Here is a 17,716-nt window from a genome sequence, read left to right as displayed (position 1 = left end):
GCGTACAGCATAGCGCTTCAATGAGTCTGTATGTTAGGCTGCTCACAACTGTATCTACTGTCTGTCACCATCCAATTCTATTACAATATCATTGAATATATTCCCTATTCATCTCCTTGACTTACTCATTTCATAACTGGAAATCCATACCTCCCACCCCTTTTCCCCATTTCGCCCATTCTCCCCCCTTCTCCTCTCAGGCATCCACCGATTTATTCTCAGTGAGAAATCTCCATTTCTAAGTCATTTGGTGGAAAACTTAAATTTCCATCTTCATATTTTACTATACCATCTTTTGCTATCTCAAAGATTAATGAGATATATATTGAATAAACTAGAAAGGCTTAAGTCAGTAGATCAAAAGGATGAACTACAATTCGATATAGCCTAACCATTTGCTATATCAAAAAGGAAGATATTTATGTTTGATGGGAAAACATGAAAAGTACTTAATTTTTCTAAGGGGGGGGAAATCACAATCCATTGTTTTGATCACTCACAATGAAATATTAAATCTCCTAGAAGTCAGAAACCTCTAGTTCAAGTATCAATCCCACCACCAACTATTTGGCTGTCTCCTTAAAAAGGCCTAACTCTACCCAATTTCTTCTTCACCTGTAAAACTACATTTAATACTGCCTACCTCTTCTGTGGGCAGATACTGATAATCATTTTAATGTATGGATTTCTTTTAGGGCCTACTCAGAAGAAGCAGTTTTGGTTCACTTAAAACTTCTTTTTAAGATTTTTTTTTTTTAATGTATTTATTTGACACAGAGAAAGAGAGCACAAGCCAGGAGGCCGGGCGGGGGCAGTGGGTAGCAGACAGTGAGGGAGAAGCACACTCCCCGCTGAGCAGGGAGCCTGATGCAGGACTCAATCCCAGGACCCTGGGACCATGACCTGAACTGAAGGCAGACATTTAATCCAACTGAGCCACCCAGACACCCCTGGTTCATTTAAATTTTATTTTTTTTATTTTTATTTTTTTTTACTTCCTTACTCCTATGAGTAATGCATGCTCATTGTAACCAAATAAAAATTAAAACAGAACAGGACGATATGAAAAGAAAAGGAAAAGTTCCTCATCCTCCTCATCTCCTAGTCTCATTCCCCAAAGGTAACCACTACATATGTTTCCCATATAGCCTTCCAGAAATATTCTCTGCATATGGATAAATATCTTTTTTACACAAATGGAAAGACTTTCCTTAAGTAACTGACTTTCCTTAAGTAACTTCTCCCCTCATTACAAAACATTTTACATATCTACCCCAGTCTTTAACAACCACCTGGCATTCCTTCACAGACATACCTAATTTATTTAACCAGTGCTTCTTAATAGAGATTTGGAAATTGTTGCCAGCTTTTCCTTAATTTAAACAATGTTGCAATGAATAATCATCTACTTATATTTGCTAACTTATTCAGACATACCTGCAAAATCAACTGCTAAATACAGAACTTCGGGGCCACAGGCTATAAATTTTGATGTCAAATTGCCTCATTACAGGTTATATCAACTTCCACCAAAAGAAGAGTATCAGCATATTCCATCAAAAGAATATGATCAACACTTTTTTTTAAATGCAGTTTTTGGGGTTCTTGGGTGGTGCCTTCAATTAAGCATCCAGCTCTTGATTTTGGCTCAGGTCATGATCTCAGGGTTGTGAGATCCAGCCCCAAGTCAGGCTCCTCACTCAGCAGGGAATCTGCTTGAGATTCTCTCCTCTCCCTCTCCCTCTGCCATTCCCCCTGCTCGCTCGCTCTCTCTCTCCCTCCCTCCCTCTTTCTCAAATAAATAAATCTTAAAAAAAACCAACAACAACAAAAGCCCACATAATTTTTTTTTAAGCCCACATAATTTTAAAGGCTCTTTCTGTAATGTGGAAATTTATCCCCAAGGAAATGAACATGGATTTTTAAATATCTGTAAGATAGATAAATAAATAAATAAACAAACAAATAAATAAATAAACATCTGTAAGCAATCTAATTTATGTTTCTACCATTTCTTTAAAGCAAATAAAAATCCCCCAATGTATGGGGCGCCTGGGTGGCTCAGTGGCTGAGCATCTGCCTTTGGCTCAGGTCGTGATCCCGGACTCCCAGGATCAAGTCCCCACAGGAAGCCTGCTTCTCCTCTTACTGCCTGTGTCTCTGCCTCTCTCTGTGTCTCTCATGAATAAATAAATAAAATCTTTTTTAAAAATCACAACTTTCATTTATCAAAAGAAACAAAATTAATACTAAAAATTTTTAAATTCAGGCACAAAATATTCTAGAAAAGAGAGTACTGGTTGCCACAAACTGAATACAGTTAGCCATCATCAAAATGAAGGGCCTTTGTATCATTACTGTTATTATCCTAAAATTTTACCATTATGCTAAAACATAAATGTCTCTATATATTAGATATTTGTCTATGTTCCCAATGGTTTTAAGAGTGTTGCTATGATGCTAGTATCTTTTACCTAGAATGATGTGTGTGACAATTTAAAAATTATGCATAAGAAAACAAAAAAATTGAGCCACAAGAATGCTCAGGCCTGGATTAGGTCCTGACCTAACTTTGTAGCATAAAGGAATGCTAACAAAACGCTGGTGTGCCTTCATTCTTCCTTGCAAGGTTAAAAAAAAAGATTTCTCTAATCCCATTATTTTCTACATAAAATAAGCACAGCACAATTTTTTAATAAATTCAAGTTTAAATTTAACAAATATGTGCTCTTTCCAACTCATCACTAACAGTTTAAGAAACAGTTAAGGAAAAAAATTTCTTATGGAATCTGACATTTCTTTTTTTTTTTTTTTTAAATTTTTATTTATTTACTTATGATAGTCACAGAGAGAGAGAGAGGCAGAGACACAGGCAGAGGGAGAAGCAGGCTCCATGCATCGGGAGCCTGATATGGGATTCAATCCCGGGTCTCCAGGATCGCGCCCTGGGCCAAAGGCAGGCGCCAAACCGCTGCGCCACCCTGGGATCCCGGAATCTGACATTTCAAATCTCACAATAAAAAATACAGAATTATACAATCAACTTTTTAAAAATCCTTTTATTTAAGAATTGACAAAAAAAAAAAAAAAAACACGACTAAGGTAAAAGAGGCAAGGAATCCAAAGTATAGACAAGGTAAGAATAAATCTCGATTAACATGCGTAACAAATTGAGTTTAAACAGATAAAAAGAGAACAAAATAGTGAAAAGGGGTTATCTGGATAAAAGCTCTTTAGAGGTGCCTGGCTGGCTCAGTCATAGAGCATGTAATTCTTGAACCCAACGTCATGAGTTCAAGCCCCGCATTGGGTATAGAGATTAAAGAAAAATATCTGGCTACTATAATTCCTGTTTAGTTTCACAGTTTAAAATATCTGTTGTTTGAATTATAAATTGAATTATAAAGTTTAGTAAACTTAGAACTAGGAGAATATAAAATCCAATGTGAATTAACATTCATGTATAAATCTGGCCCTTGGGAGACCAATCTCTTTTTAGCTACTGAGCTTTCAACCACCAAAAGAAGAGTACTTCAAATAGTGTAACAAACACAAATGAAACATAAAGGGTTCTCCTGACCTGAACTCCCAAAATGACACAGCCTAAAAACACTCTCTCTAGCTTGTGCCATTTATCTTCTAAATTACCTTCTCAATGCTATTAGTCATTCAACAAACATGTGGGGAACTCTGAAAATCACAGTACAGGCCTTCAGATAGCTTATAATTAATAAAACAGACATACGAGAAGTAAATAATTCACTGTAATAAAATGGAGAATGGAAGTAAGTACTAGGGGCGCCTGGGTGGCTCAGTGGTTGAGCATCTCTGCCTTTGGCTCAGGGTGTGATTCTGGAGACCCAGGATCGAGTCCCACATCGGGCTCCCTGCATGGAGCCTGCTTCTCCCTCTGCCTGTGTCTCTGCCGCTCTCTCTCTCTGTGTCTCTCATGAATAAATAAATAAAATCTTAAAAAAAAAAAAATACTATGTTTCTGAAGTACAACACTGCTGAGGAAAACCAGAAGCTTCACAGAGAAAGGTGGCATTTGAACTGAGCGTTCAGTAGAGGAGGAATAGGATTTTGAAAAACAGAAAGTGTGAAAAATATAACAGTAGAATGTGGGTTACAAACTATAGAATTCTGGCTAATTTAGGTAGAAAAGGAATTTACTAGGAGAATTTCCTAATTCTAAAGTAGCTCCTAAAATTGATGAGAAATCTAGAGGCTGAAGGAAAAAAAAAGTCAGGAAACAGGCTCTTGAAAACTCAGATAATAGTAACAGAAACAGACTAGCTAGTAACTACCATAGTGAATAATCTTTCATTGTCCCACACCTATATGTCTTTGCCTCAATTTTCAAAGCCTGATAAGGGACATTAATAAGACAATTGGCAATATCTCCATAAGGCTGGATAATAGTATTCTATCAATGTTAATTTCCTGACTTCAATCATTGTGCTATGGTTGTATGAAATTTCCTTGCTTTCAGGAAATATGCTCTGAAGAGTTTAAGGGTAAAAGGGCATTATGTCTATCATATACTCTTAAAGACTAAAAAAAATGGTTCAGTGAGTTAAGCATCTGGCACTTCATCTCAGCTCAGATCCTGAGCTCTGGGTCATGAGTTCAAGCCCCATGCTGAATAGTGTATGTGTATGTAGAGAGAGAGAAATGGAAGGAGAGACAGGTACCAAGCCTGTCCAAGCTAAAGTGATCATCTTTCCCCACGAAACCTGATTGTACTTACCACAGTGCTTGACACCACATAATCCTATCACCTTATTATTTATATATGCATCATATGTAATAATCCCTATTATTTTTATATACATCATCTGCCTGCTTGTCTCATCTTATTTTATAGTCAAAGTATATTTGTAGAATCTTCTTTTCAAAGTAGAATATGCTTATGTTTCTGATAACACACAACACTTAAAATTTTGAACTAAAAAAAGATAAAGTTCTATATAATCCCTATATTTTCCCATTCCAAACATAGTTAATAATTTGATATGTATTTATATCCTTTTAGGATCCAAATACATGCATATAGCTTATAGTTTTTACATTAGCACAATATTATTTTTTCCCTTAAAAGTCTTATCATGACATCTTTTCAGTTTTATATGGAAAGAAATTTACATCAAAATGTTAACAGTGATTATTTCTGGATAGTAATATTATAGATAATTTGTATTTTCTTCTTGGTATTTTTCTGACATTTAACATTAGAATAGGTTAAATATAAAACGTTTATAGGGATCCCTGGGTGGCTCAGCGGTTTGGCGCCTGCCTTTGGCCCAGGGCACGATCCTGGAATCCCGGGATCGAGTCCCACATCGGGCTCCTGGCATGGAGCCTGCTTCTCCCTACTCCTGTGTCTCTGCCTCTCTCTGTCTCTCTCTATGTCTATCATAAGTAAATAAATAAATATTTTTTTAAAAAAACTTTTATATTTAGGAGATATTTGTATCGCTGATATAAAGGGAAGGAAAGGAAACACTAATTTTTTTTTTAGGGATGGGGGCAGAGAGAGAATCCCAAGCAGGCTCCAGACCCAGTGCATGAGCCCAACTTGGGGCTCAATCCCACAACCCTGAGATCATGACCTGAGCCAAAATCAAGAGTCTGATGCTTAACCCACTGACCAACTGAGCCACACAGGTGCCCCAACAGATTAATTTTTTTTAAGATTTTATTTATTTATTTATTCATTCAGAGAGAGAGAGAGAAAGAGAGAGAGAGAGGCAGAGACACAGGAGGAGGGAGAAGCAGGCGCCATGCCGGGAGCCCGACGTGGGACTCGATCCCGGGCCTCCAGGATCACGCTCTGGGCCGAAGGCAGCGCTAAACCGCTGCACCACCGGGGCTGCCCCCAGATTAATTATTATAATAAAGGAAGTCATGTTATAAGAGGTCATACTTGAGATAAATTTGGAATTGATGAAATTACATAATGGAGATTATGGCACAATATGTATCAATCACACATAAGTGGATGTCACCCAGAATGTAATAAAAAATATAAAGTATAAATTAGGTGCCAAAATCTTCAGAGGAATGATAAAACAGTCCTGCAAAATGATGAAATATCACATTTGACTAAATAATTAAGCCACTAGTTTTTGCCTTCCTAATATACTCTTACTATATGTGATCAATCCCAAATTGATGGTTTCAGAAAACAACAAAAAAGTCTCTTATATTAAACATTTAAAAGTCCCCCAGGACCCTTTTTAGTCTTAAGATAATTCTATGTGTTTTGGCTCAATCAAAAACTCCAGAACAAAACTCTGGCCTACACATAATAGAGTGAAGGGGAGACACGATTTGTCCCAAAAGAAGAAGCTTCTAACAATCAGAAACAGCAGCAATGGCTGCTTCAAAATACAGACAGAAATACTCCTGGAATGGCAAAGTAAGGATCCCTGAAAATCTACTCCATTGCAAAAGCAACAAGAACAATGACAAAAATAGTCAAAACAAAAACTCTGGAAATTAACCAAAGATTTAACAATAATCCAGAGTGTTTAAGAAAAACAGCTAAATCTCTGTAAGAACTCCAAGTTGTCCCATTCCAATCCCACTCTGCCCAACTCTGCTGTAGCTTTGAAAACCAACAGGCTAACAACCTATGGTGACTATGAAAAACAAAAGCCTTATTACCACTAAAGAGGGAAGAAAAGCTTGCTGAAAGTCCCCTCCACAGGGAGCTGTCACTATTTGACCTCTCTGGCAGCTCTCTGAAAGCACCATTCTCAGGTCTTGTCCATATTCAACCAGATTCAGAGCTCACTCTGTGTGAACAGTCCTATCTATCAGCAGGGAACTTGTGAAAAACAATCAGCAGCAAAAGTTTAAAACCACAGCTGCCTGAGGCAGTGATAACAGGTGAGCCTCAAAAGAGACCGACAAAAAAACTTACAAGGTAAAACTGGGGAATGAGATGTTCAAGAGGGCTCTGTAAGGCTCTGGCACATTCCTGGGAATCTAGAAGGCCATGCACATGTGCAGCTCGGTGGCATGTCCAGCAAAGATCTGAGAAGGCCCTAATCTCTTACCTCTGGCAGACCTTGAATGTCTACACAAGCAAGAAGTAAGGGACAAGACAGAGTTACAAATTTCCTGCCAGAGCATTGAAAACATTCTCCGACATATACACAGCAAGCCCCTTAGTAAAGGCTGAAAGACTTAATTCATCAAGGCTTTTAAGGAAATTTTAAATGACAAAAGATATTCAATAAGTAATATATATTAAATAAGTAACATAAATTCTAAATATTCTATATATGCATGTGTTCATGTGTCGTGTGAATGAATTTACAGTTTTGCATTTGACCTGCACACTCTGAGAAGACCCTGAATGAAGGAGGACAGCAGAGTGGCAGAGTGACTATAAATATAAAAACTACCTTTTACTGTGTCATCTAATTGAATCTTTACAACTGTGTAAGGTAAATACTCTTAATCACCTTTACAGGTGAATAAACTGAGGTTTCAGGAAGCTTACACAACTTTTCAGATACTTTCTAACTAGTAACTAGGGAGTTGGAAGCGAGGATTCTAACCAGTTTCTATTAGACTCCAAACACCCGTTAGACCACAGTAAGACTTCTCCCCCTGAAAGAAAGATTAAACAACAACAACACTGGTAGGGAGAAAAGGTAAGGAGAGAAAAAAGGGAAAACAGAGGTAAAAAAGCAGGATACTTAACAGGCTTTGAGGAGGCCTACCCTACTTATCCATTTGTCTGTAAATTTATACTAATACCTTGAAATGGTAATTACTATCTGTCTGTAATTCTTCAACTCTAATACTTAAGCTTTCAGAGGTCCTATTTCGCATGAAATCACTGTGGTGCCATCCACCAGAGGTGACATTGATCCTCAAGCTTCAACAGTACTTTCCTCTCCTCTCTCTGCCTGCCACTAAGTCAACTGGGAAACGGATGAGGCACAAACCTGAGCCCCCTCCCTGCCAGCTCTGCCTGAAAACTATCTCTTTTAGGTCTACTTCCATCTTGTAAAATGAAATATCAACTTGTCTGCTTAACTTCTCCTTCCAGTAAATGTAAAATAAGTGCTCTTAAAATAACATTTTCTGGTCACCTCTTAATTCAATGATTCTCTTGACTATAAAGAGGAAAAAAATATTTTTTAAACTAAATAGGAATTGTTCTACAAATTCCTACTGGCATAATAAAGCAGCCAACCAAAACACAATTTGGAAATGACGTGAAGATTAGTAAGGGAAGATAAGGCAAGCTTTGTCTTTCAAAAAATACTCACTTGTCATCAAACCTTGCTCCCAGAAAACTCATTAATTTCTTTGTAAGGACTTGCGGTTTATATATCAGTACCAGGGATTAATAAGCTTTTTTCAGTGAAACCAGGCCTTAACTAGCCCAAATATCAAATGAAGACTTGTTATTTTATTGTCAGGCTTTTAGTAAAAGGAAAAAGGAGGGCGAATATCTCAGTCCTCAGTATCATGAAGCCAGCTCCAGGGATATGACCTGTTGATTAACAATAGAACTGCAGATGCCAAATCTACTATTTAAATGAAACCCACATTGCATTAGAATTTGAGAATGAATGCTCACTAAATACTTTAAATTTTCCCAAGATGTAGTTGTTAAGGATCTTTTCAAGCCAAAGATTATAAAAACCTAAATAGGGTGTATTTCACAGAATACACATGTATTAACAAAACCTCTCAACATTAGTAACTTCCTGCAGCTAAATACAGAAATGGAGAAATCAAAGAACTGATAACCCAAGAATATATAGGACTTTTTGGTAACAGTCCTGTCATCTCAATTTTGCTTTGTGTAGGCTAATGTTAAAATGTGTCTGCTGTCCCTCAATACAAATATGACTTGGTACTAAAGTATTGAGGGGTGCCTGGGCAGCTCAATTGGCTCAAGCATCTGCCTTCGGCTCAGGTGGGGCTCCCTGATCAGCAAGGAGTCTGCTCCTCTGCCCTCCCCCACTCGTGCTCTCTCACTCTCTCTCAAATAAATAAATAAATAAAATCTTAAAAAAAAAATAAGAACTATTGATCAGACATATTTGTATCAGTCCTCAATAGCAAGAGGACACAAAGGGAGGATTAAGTATATACAACAGAGAATTCATTCTATCAATCTCCTAATTTTTTAATTTTCGTGCTGTTTGCACATATCAATGATATGACACGTATGGTATATCCCTGGGAGTGCTGTTTTTACAGAAATTGTCTTTTAAACAATTTAAGGCTGACGGACAAATTGGTCAAAGTTTAAAATACCATCTTAGCAACAACAGGATAAAATTAAGCACATCGATTCATATTTTTTGTCAACATCCTTTGACACCCATTCAAAAGCAAAATGTTATCTATATCAATTACCCATGCACTGCTCCATGACAGAAAATCTTCAGACCAACAAAATTTTTGATTATTTCCTTTCAAAAGGAAAAAAATAATAGTACCATTTGCTCTTGGTATCTCAAAGCACGTGCCCGTGCACAGGCATGCACACACACTCATTGGCTTCTAATGAAAGAAAATGAAATTTCATAAAGAATGAATTCAATGCCCCAATAAGTTCATTAGTAGTGTCTATAAATCGAAATAATTATGTGTCAGTATGGTCTTTATTTCTCCCTTTGATATTTCAAAGTGCATCAGGAAATAGTGACATATGAATTGAAAACACCTTTGAGACACTTTCTTTTTTTCTAAAAGTCTATAGGGGGGGCCTGGGTGGTTCAGTCAGTTAAAAGTTTAACCCTTGATGTCGGCTCGGGTCTTGACATCAGCTGAGGTCTTGATCTCACAGTCATGAGTTTGAGCCCAACACTGGGGCCTACTTCACAAATAAGTCTAGAGGGGCCCCGGGCTGGCTTGGTCAGTAGAGCATGTGGCTCTTGATCTTGGGGTCAGGAGTTTAAGCCACATGTTGTAGGTAGAATTTTTTTTTTTTTTTAAGATTTTATTTATTTATTCATGAGAGACACAAAGAGAGAAAAAGAGGCAGAGACATAGGCAGAGGGAGAAGCAGGCTCCATACAGGGAGCCTGATGTGGGACTCGATCCCGGGACTCCAAGATCACGCCCTGGGCTGAAGGCAGGCACTAAATCGCTGAGCCACCCAGGCATCCCAAATTACTTTAAAAAAAAGAAAGTAAAAAGAAAAACATCTAGAAAGTTGCAGTGTAAGTAGGACCAAATGACCTATATGGCCTCTCTAAAGCTCACTTGCCCAGTACTGTGAAAAATAATCACTACTTTTTCTGGAGAAAAAAGAAGCCCAATGGCTTAGTACCTAATTTCCAATTCCCCAGGAAACAGACCTGGTGGTCTTGAATTATGGACTTGTTATTTCCCATCCCAGCATCAGTTAAAACAAAGACAGTAACACTGTTAAGAATGACAACTAGGAACCACATTCTACAAGTGGTGCATAGCCCCCACACCAAAAAATAAATAAATATATAAAACAAAACAACACTGGGTAAATACATGTAATAAACTATCTTCCTTTTTAAAAAAAAATTAAGTTATGTGATCTTAGAACACTCCCAAAATGAAATATACATACACCTGGGGATTCATGAAGATCTCTCAAAAAATATATGAGCAGAGCAAGGATTTTTAAGTTTCAGATACCCAATGTCCATATTTTTTCCTAAAAGCCGTCCTAGAAAGCACTTGAGAACCAGAATGCCTCCCTAGCCACTCTTACTCTGACTGTGGTGCATTCCTTGAGCCCCCAAGCAAAGGGATAATTTTAAAAATAGGTATAGATGTTGAGAAAGTATAACTCTAAAGACCGAGTAAGAAGTCCTTTTGCAAATCAGGAAGTTTCCAATTCTTTGCTTTTGACAAAATTGAAGGAGAGCCTAATCCAATTGTGAGATGATATCATTTAAAAAAATTTTATAATAATGATTTTGTTATAGAATTAGAAAGATATTCAAAGATGTGAGTGACACCTATGACAAAACTCCAACCATTACCATCTACTAATGTTCTCTGTCCTTATATCTATAAAAATAAAAATTAGGAAGAGAATTGTTTCTGAATCCTATCTCATTCAGGAATAAGCAGTATTCATCCACGGATACCTACATAAACTCATTAGGGAAAATGAGATCCAATTACAATAAAATTTTACCTTTACGTGCAACAATTGCTAATCAAAATAAATTGCATATTAACCAATGTAATCTTAATTTACCTAAAAGAAAAAAATTTTACACCCAAGCCCTAAGGTTATGAGACTTTTTTAAAAACCATCAAAATTTGTTACAGGAAGGCAGAAGTCATGGCTAAAAAGTTTTCAGGTTTGAAAATATATTACATCGGACAAAATTCTACCAAAGATGTGGAATTAAAATGTGAAATAAAAAGAAGAAATAATGTAAATCTCCTCACTGTTGAAGAGCTTATTAATGTGATTCTTAAATGGATGATGGTGAATATCAAATCACTACAGTATTTAGACTCCTCCAAGTATAAGAATGATGTGACAGTTCGATTTAAAATGTCAAATAGGGGATCCCCGGGTGGCTCAGCAGTTTTGCGCCTGCCTTCGGCCCAGAGCGTGATCTTGGAGTCCTGGGGTCGAGTCCCACGTCGGGCTCCCTGCATGGAGCCTGTTTCTCCCTCTGCCTGTGTCTCTGCCTCTCTCTCTCTGTGTCTCTCATGAATAAATAAATAGAATCTTAAAAAAAAAAGTCAGATATAGGGCATTTGGGTGGCTCAGTCAGTTAAGCACCAGCCTTTGGCTCAGGTCATGATCCCAGGGTTCTGGGCTAGAGTCCAGCATCAGGCTCTCTGCCCCGCAGGGGGTCTGCTTCTCCCTCGGCCCCACCCCCACTCATTTTCTCCCTTGCTTGCTCTCTCCCAAGTAAATAAAATCTTAAAAAAAAATGTCAAATATACACTTAATTAATAATTAAAATGTCAAATATAAAATATGCTGGAAATTTTATGATTCTGAAACTTTCTGAACCATTGATCAAAAATATTAGCTGTAAATATTAAAGTACAATGTCATACATAATTTATCAAAAAATTTAAGCAGAATACTAGCAAAAAGTGTCAAAAATAGAAAAACATAAGTCATATAATGGTCAGTAAGACAAGCAGCACTCAAAACAGTACACGTTAGCAAGGATAAGGATGCCGAAATAGTGTTTGAGGAGCAGCCCGCAGCAGCAGGGAAAAGGGCCAATTCCATGGTTTACAAGGACTAATCTTTTTTTTTAGAAGATTTTATTTTTAAGTAATCTCTACACTCAACATGGGACTCAAATTTTCAACCCCAAGATCCAGAGTTGCATGCTCTACCGACTGAGCCAGGCACCCCTTACCAAGAGCTAATCTTAAAGCAATCTTCTTTTAGGACACTTAGGCACGTTCTATTTCTAACCACATTTACTTCAGGCTTTATGAACTGGGGAAACAGCCTCAAGGGGGTCAAGTGTGAGCTTTAATAGTCTCTGGATCCCCGTCTGACTGACACAATGAGGGTGACTCCTTTCAGCAAGCATGAAGGAGCAACCTGCCAGCAACTTTGATCTGACATCTTTTCTTCTTCCAGATTCACAGTAAACTTGACCATCAAAGTCAGAGATTTTCCTTTTACTGAAATGGTACCAATGAAAATGTCAAGGGCATCCAGAACTCATTATTCAGGCAAAAGATTTATATTACCGTTTGCAAAGCACAAGTTTGGAAGGAAAAAAAATACCTCCAAGTTCTTACTCTCCTTAATGCAGCTATGACAGCTGCCTATCTTTTACTGAACAAATAATTTAGAAATGATTAAAAGCAGCTCCTGGGGCACCTGGGTGGCTCAGGGGTTGATCTGCCTTTGGCTCAGGTCGTGATCTCAGGGTCTGGGGATTGAGTCCCGCATTGGGCTCCCCACAGGGAGCCTGCTTCTCCCTCGGTGTCTCTGCCTCTCTCTGTGTCTCTTATGAATAAATAAATAAAATCTTTTAAAAATATAAAAATTATTAAAAAATAAAAGCAGTTGCCATATAAACAAAGCAAAAATCTGCTGCCATCTACAGTAACTTAAGATGACCTCAGTATTACTTTAAATCTTAATCACCATTTTGGAACATCAGGAAAACAAAAGTGTGTGAAAGGATCATACAACAGTCTGCCCCACATCCCTTTTCAAATCCAAATCGCTCCAGAGGCAGTTTAGGAAAGAAGCTTAAAACAACAGTTCTGGAATCAAAAATACCTGGGTTGAATCCAATCTCTGGTTTTGTGCTAATGGCTAAGTTTTTTAACCTCTCCTAACTGTGAGTTATCTGATTGTGCCTCAGTTTTCTCATCTCACGCTAAAGGCTCAACAAATGTGAAGTACTAGGATTACTACCAGAAGGAAAAGAGAGGAAAAAAAAAAAAAACAAAAAACCCAAGGACTACCAATAGGCCTTCACTCTCTCTCTCTCTGCTAGTAGTTAATCAAAAAGAAAAGTTGAATACCAAAAAATCCTAGTATTTTTTTCTCAGTTAAAGACTACACCCAGTGCAATACCTGGCTTCCAGCAGATTTTCAGTGAGGATAATCAGTCTTGTGATATGCTTCCCCAAAGTCTGTGAACATAGGGTTCATACCATCTACAGAGGGAATGACCTAAGGGCAAGAGACTAGCAGACACGACCTGCTTGGCGAAGTCCCCTTGGAGCATCACTTGCCTAGAAGTTGTTTAGTTTTATTTTGTCTCGGATTCCGGTTACAAGCCACGTGAATGGAGTGGTCCAAAGTAGAAAGCAAAAGGTGTAAACGGTATTAAATTCTGGAGTTAGGTAACTAACTGGTCCTCACATGGCTAAACCTCTACTATGAATTTTTTTCTTTCTGATCATTTCAATTCCTCTCCATCTGGGGCACAAACGCAACACAGAACATGACAAGGGGGCCTCAGGCAGGGCAATCAGTCTTGTCCCACTTAATCTTTAGGCACCAAGGACAGTATTCTTAGCAAGCCTAAAGACAAATGGTACTTCCAAATCTATAAAGTGGAAGGAATTCAGAGGTCACGAACCAAACCAGAATGAAGGAGTGATTACTCCTCCCACCATGTCTTTGTCCAGCCTTGACTGAGAACATGAGGACGGTGGTAAGAGAGGTGGAAGCGGTGGTGGCTGCAGCTCTGTGATGGCCCAAGCACCACACCACACACACACCCACTGACACACCAAATCACATTCAACTGTGCAATGAAAAAAAAAGCCCCCCAAAAAATACAAGACAGGACTTTTTAAGATTCTCCCAAAAAGGGATAAAAGCCTAAATGTTAATAGAACTGGTCACAGGGATCCCTGGGTGGCGCAGCGGTTTGGCGCCTGCCTTTGGCCCAGGGCGCGATCCTGGAGACCCAGGATCGAATCCCACGTCGGGCTCCCGGTGCATGGAGCCTGCTTCTCCCTCTGCCTGTGTCTCTGCCTCTCTCTCTCTCTCTCTCTCTCTGTGACTATCATAAATAAATAACAAATTAAAAAAAAAAAAAAGAACTGGTCACAATCTTAGCATAAATCAAAAAACATTATTATTTATTCTCTAAATGATATACCATCATTGTAGTCAATTCAGTTCCACAGAGATGAGTAAGAGAGAAGCAGCTTCATTCACTCAAGGGGTTAAAGACACTGGTTATTAAAGGCCTATGTGCCATACACTTTAACTCACTGTTAAAACATGATCCCTGAGGCGCCTGGCGGGCTCAGCCAGTTAAGCGTCTGCTATCAGCTCAGGTCATGATCCCAAGGTCCTGGGATGGAGCCCTGCATTGGGCTCCCTGCTCAGTGAGGGGTCTGCTTCTCCCTCTGCCTCTGCCCCTCCTCCCTGCTTGTGCTCTGCGCCTCAAAAAAAAAAAAAAAAAAAACTTTTTTTTTCTTAAAAACAAAAAAAACACATGATCCCTGCTGCCAGTGTCTATCTTGTTCTCAGTAAAGTGGTGAGTAGCCCACAAAAATATAAAACAGTTGAGTCAAAAGCAGCGTAGTATAAATCTCAGCTCTGCCACTAGCTATAAAAGCTATAAAATCAATCAACCTGTAAAAATGAAGATTTTATATGTACAATAGATATAAAATGAAGTTGTTATAAAGTCTAAACAACTAGGCTGTTCAAGAAATAAAGTTGTAATCAGGTTATATACACGTATATATGTACATATATGTCTATGTATGTGTGTGTATATATGTGACTTCTGATTCCCTAATGACTCCTATGGACTGGAAGCGCTGCCAGTAACATAAACAGTGCATTAAGGCAGATTTTGTATGCTGCAGTATTAAATGCTGTATTCTTAGAATAAAGCTAGAGGAGGGGAAATGTTAAGAAAACCATGAAGAGAAAACACATTAACAGCATCCCAAAATAATCCCCATGTGAGTGGACTTGCAGACCCAGGTCGCTCGGGGGTCAACTGCATGAAGTCGTCGCAAGGACAGAAGGTGTCCCTAGAGCGCGCTGGGCTGAGTTTCCGTCCTTCCTGCCAAACTGAACCTAAGAATCTCTTCATGCCGCAACCAAATTTTGCTTATTACCTACCGTGATCTTAATCAGGTTAAAGGTGCTACACTTAATTCGAAGTTTCCTACTTTTTTTCAAGCTCTGTGTTCCTGGATACAATCACTGTCTTCGGGGACACCCCGCCTGTGGCGCGCCTAAGAGACTCCCGACGCTTCAGGGACAGGCGGTCTCGGCTCAGCCCACAGCTGCGCGCCACGCGGCCGCGGGGAACCCGGGAGCGCTCGCCGGAGCCCCCGGCCCTCCCCGCCCCTCCCCGGCTCTCCCCGCCTCTCCCCGCCCCTCCCCGCCCCTCCCCGGCTCTCCCCGCCCTTCCCCGGCTCTCCCCGCCCCTCCCCGCCCCTCCCCGGCTCTCCCCGCCCCTCCCCGGCTCTCCCCGCCCCTCCCCGGCTCTCCCCGCCCCTCCCCGCCCCTCCCCGCCCCTCCCCGCCCCTCCCCGCCCCTCTCCGGCTCTCCCCGCCCCTCCCTGCCCCTCCCCGGCTCTCCCCGCCGGAGCCCCCGGCCCTCCCCGCCCCTCCCCGGCTCTCCCCGCCGGAGCCCCCGGCCCTCCCCGCCCCTCCCCGGCTCTCCCCGCCCCTCCCCGCCCCTCCGCGCCCCTCCCCGGCTCTCCCCGCCCCTCCCCGCCCCTCCCCGCCCCCCCCCGCCCCTCCCCGCCCCTCCCCGGCTCTCCCCGCCTCCCGCTCTCCCGCCCCTCCCCGCCCCTCCCCGCCCCTCCCCGCCCCTCCCCGCCCCTCCCCGGCCCTCCCCGGCTCTCCCCGGCCCTCCCCGCCCCTCCCCGGCTCTCCCCGCCCCTCCCCGGCTCTCCCCGCCCCTCCCCGCCCCTCCCCGCCCCTCCCCGGCCCTCCCCGGCTCTCCCCGCCCCTCCCCGCCCCTCCCCGGCTCTCCCCGCCCCTCCCCGGCTGCCAGCTGCGCGGAGAGGCCCCCAGGACGTGCGGCCCCGCCGGGCGCGCCGCTGTCAAAACTCAGCCCGCGCTGCCGCAGTATTTCCAGATTCCAAACGTGTAAGAACGCGGGCAGTGACCCCTGATCCTACGCGTACGTGATGAAAGAGACCCGCACCGCTAAGCGGGGGAGCACGCAGCCCGCCCCGCCCCGCCCCGCCCCGCCCCGCCCCGCCACACTAGGGGCCCCGCGCCTCGGGGGCCGTCCCTGCTCCCGTAGACCCCGCCCATCCTCCCGCTCGCTGGGCCTCCCGCGGCGAACGTGCACCGCGGGGGCCCCCTTCCGTCCCAGGGCCCCGAACCCGCGCCCGAGGCTCGGCACACCTGCCCCGGCACCGCGCCCCGGAAGGCCGGCCGCACGGCCACCACCCGAACGCCGCGCCGCCCCCGCCCCCGCCCTCGCCTTTGCCCTCCGCCCTCCGCCCTCCGCCAGCCCCGCGCAGGCGCAGCCGCAGCCGCAGGCGCAGGCGCAGGCGCAGCCGCCGACGCCCCCACCTCGTGCGCGCCGCGAGCGGCTGGCGGCTCCTGCCACGCGCCGGCCCCGTCCGCCCCGGTCCCCGCGGCCACGCCCCGACCCCGCGGCCCGCGCCTCTTACCGGCGCCCGGGCCCCCGCGCCCCGGCCTCCTGGCTCCCGACGGCCGCCTCGCAGGGCGCCTCCTCCTCGGCCGCCGCGGCCTCCTCGGAAGCCCCGGCCGCGCCCCCGGCGGCCGCCACTGTCTCCGCCGCCTCTTGCCGCCGCGGCGCCCGCCCGGTCACGGTCGCGGTCACGGTCACGGTCGCGCTCGCGGTCGCCGCCGGGCCGGGCGCGTCCTGGCCGGCGGCCGCGGCCTCCGCTCGCCCCTCGGTCCGCCTGCATCTGGCCGCCGCGGAGACGCCCCGGCCCCACCGGAGACGGGTCGCTCGGAGCCGCTGCGAGCGACGGGCCCCGGGGCGGCGAGCGCGCGGGGCGGGGCGGGGCGGGGCGGGACTCGCGGGGGTCGGGCTCGCCGCGGCCGCGGGAAGGGCGTGCGGACGGCGGGCCCGGGAGGGAGCCCGGCCGGGGCGGGTTAGCGAGTGAGCGCGAGGGTGACGCGGCTGCTCGGCGGCAGCTGGGCTCCGTGGAAGGAAGAAAAGTCCGGACGGGAAGGCTTGCGCTACGGGGGGGGGGGGGGCGACGGCGCGGACACTCCCAGCGAGTCCATTTTTCCTTTCTCTCCCCACTTAACCCCTGATCTTCAAGAAGGA

The 17,716-nt window shown here is 43.3% G+C and overlaps 2 protein-coding genes across 4 annotated transcripts in view; one reads left to right on the top strand and one right to left on the bottom strand.

The window, feature by feature from the left end:
* Positions 1-17,424, bottom strand: part of AVEN (apoptosis and caspase activation inhibitor) — a 172,946-nt gene extending 155,522 nt beyond the window's left edge. The window contains exon 1 of the mRNA XM_025473340.3: positions 17,088-17,424. Within this exon, the coding sequence (XP_025329125.1) occupies positions 17,088-17,348 (261 nt within the window). The 5' untranslated portion in view covers positions 17,349-17,424. The remainder of the gene's footprint in view (positions 1-17,087) is intronic.
* CHRM5 (cholinergic receptor muscarinic 5) overlaps positions 1-17,716 on the top strand; it is an 84,465-nt gene that overhangs the window by 53,806 nt on the left and 12,943 nt on the right. Inside the window, exon 1 of one of the 3 annotated variants that reach the window (XM_035708832.2) lies at positions 16,445-16,551. The exons of the other annotated variants lie outside the window; for them this stretch is intronic. The gene's annotated coding sequence lies outside the window, so the exon portion shown is untranslated. Of the gene's footprint in view, positions 1-16,444; positions 16,552-17,716 lie in introns of those variants that run through there. 3 annotated transcript variants of the gene reach the window in all.

The sequence above is a fragment of the Canis lupus genome, chromosome 30 (assembly GCF_003254725.2).
Source record: "Canis lupus dingo isolate Sandy chromosome 30, ASM325472v2, whole genome shotgun sequence".
In the NCBI taxonomy this organism is placed as follows: Eukaryota; Metazoa; Chordata; class Mammalia; order Carnivora; family Canidae; genus Canis; species Canis lupus.
This window is presented reverse-complemented; position numbering and strand designations above follow the sequence as displayed.